The sequence below is a fragment of the Eubalaena glacialis genome, chromosome 8 (genome assembly GCF_028564815.1).
Source record: "Eubalaena glacialis isolate mEubGla1 chromosome 8, mEubGla1.1.hap2.+ XY, whole genome shotgun sequence".
NCBI lineage: Eukaryota > Metazoa > Chordata > Mammalia > Artiodactyla > Balaenidae > Eubalaena > Eubalaena glacialis.
In genome coordinates this window covers 17,821,763-17,824,197 of record NC_083723.1, presented here as the reverse complement: position 1 = coordinate 17,824,197, position 2,435 = coordinate 17,821,763, and the positions used below count along the sequence as shown (strand labels likewise).

General features: G+C 60.7%; 1 protein-coding gene across 1 annotated transcript; it reads right to left on the bottom strand.

The window, feature by feature from the left end:
• Window positions 1-922: 922 nt before the first annotated feature.
• CCDC71L (coiled-coil domain containing 71 like) lies at window positions 923-1,643 on the bottom strand. The gene has a single exon (XM_061197603.1). The coding sequence runs from the start codon at window positions 1,633-1,635 to the stop codon at window positions 928-930; it is 708 nt and encodes a 235-aa protein (XP_061053586.1). The 5' UTR covers window positions 1,636-1,643; the 3' UTR covers window positions 923-927.
• Window positions 1,644-2,435: the final 792 nt, after the last annotated feature.

The window sequence follows — 2,435 nt, the reverse complement described above, 5'->3', positions numbered from 1 at the left end:
TTAACCAACACCAGTTCTTTATAACTCTTGTTTTCTTTATCACAAGCCATGTGGTTTCAATGCACTTTAATTTTTATTTAATCAAAAAGAATTTAACAACTCAACTTTTCCTAAACAGAACTTTATATGAGTTTCAGCCATTTTCTTTAGGAGCTCAGCAAATATAAACATTAAATCTCAATATAAAATCTTTAGAAACACCTCAAAAATGTTTAAACAGTTGTAGTTTGCATCTCTTTGTTTGCAATCACTGAGCCCATGTATTTCACAGCATACAAATCCTTGCACTATTAACAGTCATAAGCTTGAATCTCTTAGAAAAATATCCTTGGTCAAAGCTTTGGAATCCGGTTAAAATTAGGAAACGAGTGGGATTCAGAATACCCTGAGCACAAACGGGTGCAACAGCACAAAACAGGTTCGATCTTTCGTCCAGAAAGAGGGGTGGCAGTCGAAAAGAAAAACGGGGGTAGGGGTAGAGGAGCGGGGTGAAAAGCAAGTAGATTCTGGCGTTATTACACAAGCACGAAACCAAATTCCTTTGGAAAAAACAACGACTTCTTCGGAGGACTTCCAGACCAGTGAGGTAGAGTCCAAAGGGAGAAAACGGATCTGCCCCTCCAGTCCTGGAGACGTCTCAGTCCGGGGTACGGAAGCAAAGGGCCCTCCCCCACGGGTCCGGCGGTCTCCTCCTCCGCAGCCCCGAGCCGGGAAGGGGCGGAGGGCGCACCTGCCCCGGAGTCCCAGACGGCGGCGCCGCCGCGAGCCCGGGGCGCGGGGCCGGGAACACCAGCCGGTGACTTCTTCGCCCGTAAAGTGCACGAGGGGACGGGGTCCAGGCCGGATCTGTAAACACTCGACTGACACTTGTCCATCCCTCCGGGCGGAAGCTCCGTCGCCGGCTGGGAGAGCGACGCGGGCCGCGGCTCACGCCCGGGGCACCGGGAAGCGGCGGAGCCTCACCACGGGTTCCAGATTCACTCGCAGGATTTGGTGCGCCTTACGCCGCGCCGCCGCCAGGCTGCGCTCGCCCCACACGTCGCCGCCGACGCGGATGGTGGGGAAGGTGGTCAGCGTCGGGGTGGCCGCCCTCCAGATCTCCTCCAGGGTGCGGCCCCCGAAGCAGGGCCCGGGCGCCGCGGGCTTGGCGGGGCGGCTCTCCCCGGGGGCCGGCGGCAACGGCGGCGGCGGCGGGGGCTTCCTCCGGCGGGCGGCGGGCGCCCGGGCTCCGCGGCGCCTCCTCCTGGCCGCCGCGCTCAAGATCGGCCTGCGCGTCGGGCCGCGGGCGGCAGGGGGTCCCGGAAGGTCGGGGACCAGGGCCCGGCAGGAAGAGTAGCCGTAGACGTCCTTGCTGCGCAGGATATGCGGGGAGAACTGGTGCTTGAGGCTGCAGAGGAAGCTCCAGAGCTCCGCATCCGAGCTCATGAACTCCGTGCTGCGGGGCATGAACAGCTTGAAGGCGTCGCCCAATGCCTTGGTACTGTCGGCCAGCGAGAGTTGCGACCGCGAGTACACCACCTTCTCCTCCCGCGCCTCCAGCGCGGCCCCTCCTCCCTCCCTAAAGCCGACGCCCCGGGCGGCCGCGGCCGGGGCGGCCGGGGGCCGGCGCCGCCGCCTCTTCACGCTGTGCCGCATCGGAGGCCGCTCGGGGCCGCCCACGCTCGCCGGGTCCCGCCGCCGCCGTCCCCGCCCGCCTTCGGCTCCGCGGCAGCAGCAGCTGCTGGCGCCTCCCGCCCGGCGCGTCTCTAGCTACTTTTCTCGCCTCCGCCGCCGCCGCCGCCCCTCCCCCTCCGAGGGCGGAGGACGCGGGTGAAGATCCTGCCGACTGGTACAAGATGGCGGCCGGCGCCCACCCCTGGGCTTTGTCATTGGACGGCGCCTCGCCCCCCTGGTTTCTCTTTCTTCTCCTCTCTTGCCTCCTTTCGCCCTCTGCCTTTCTTTAAATGTGCCCGCCTCACGCCCCTCCCACCGCAGCCCCGACTCCACCCATTGGGTGCTCTCAGAAGAGGGGCGGGGACTAATGGGGGAGAGGCCAGTTCCTGGTAGATGGTGCTGGGGTGGGTGATGGTGGTGGCCCTTGAACGCGAGTCAACAGTTGGGTGGGTATATGGGGAGGGTGCCTTGTCTAGAGTAAGGGGTGGACATCAGCTCCATCTTGGGGAGAGTCACTCTCGGAGTGAGTGGGTGTGCATTTGAAGACTGAGCTTGGAGGTCTACCAGTCTGAATAACAAAGAGAGACGTGCCCAAAGGCTGTGGTTTGTATCACAGAAAGGGAATTTGGGTCTAAGTCCAGGGGGAATGGGCCTTTCACCATTCCCTTCTAAACCTTCAGAGGCCTCTTTTGCATCTTCATCCAACTCTTCCCGCTTTTGACCCCAATCCATGTCAAACAACACTAGTAATCCAGAATCATTCAGGTAATATGGACGGCATC

Coding starts and splice junctions, on each gene's coding strand:
- CCDC71L (XM_061197603.1), bottom strand. CDS start 1,635: ATGCGGCACAGCGTGAAGAGGCGGCGGCGCCGGCCCCCGGCCGCCCCG.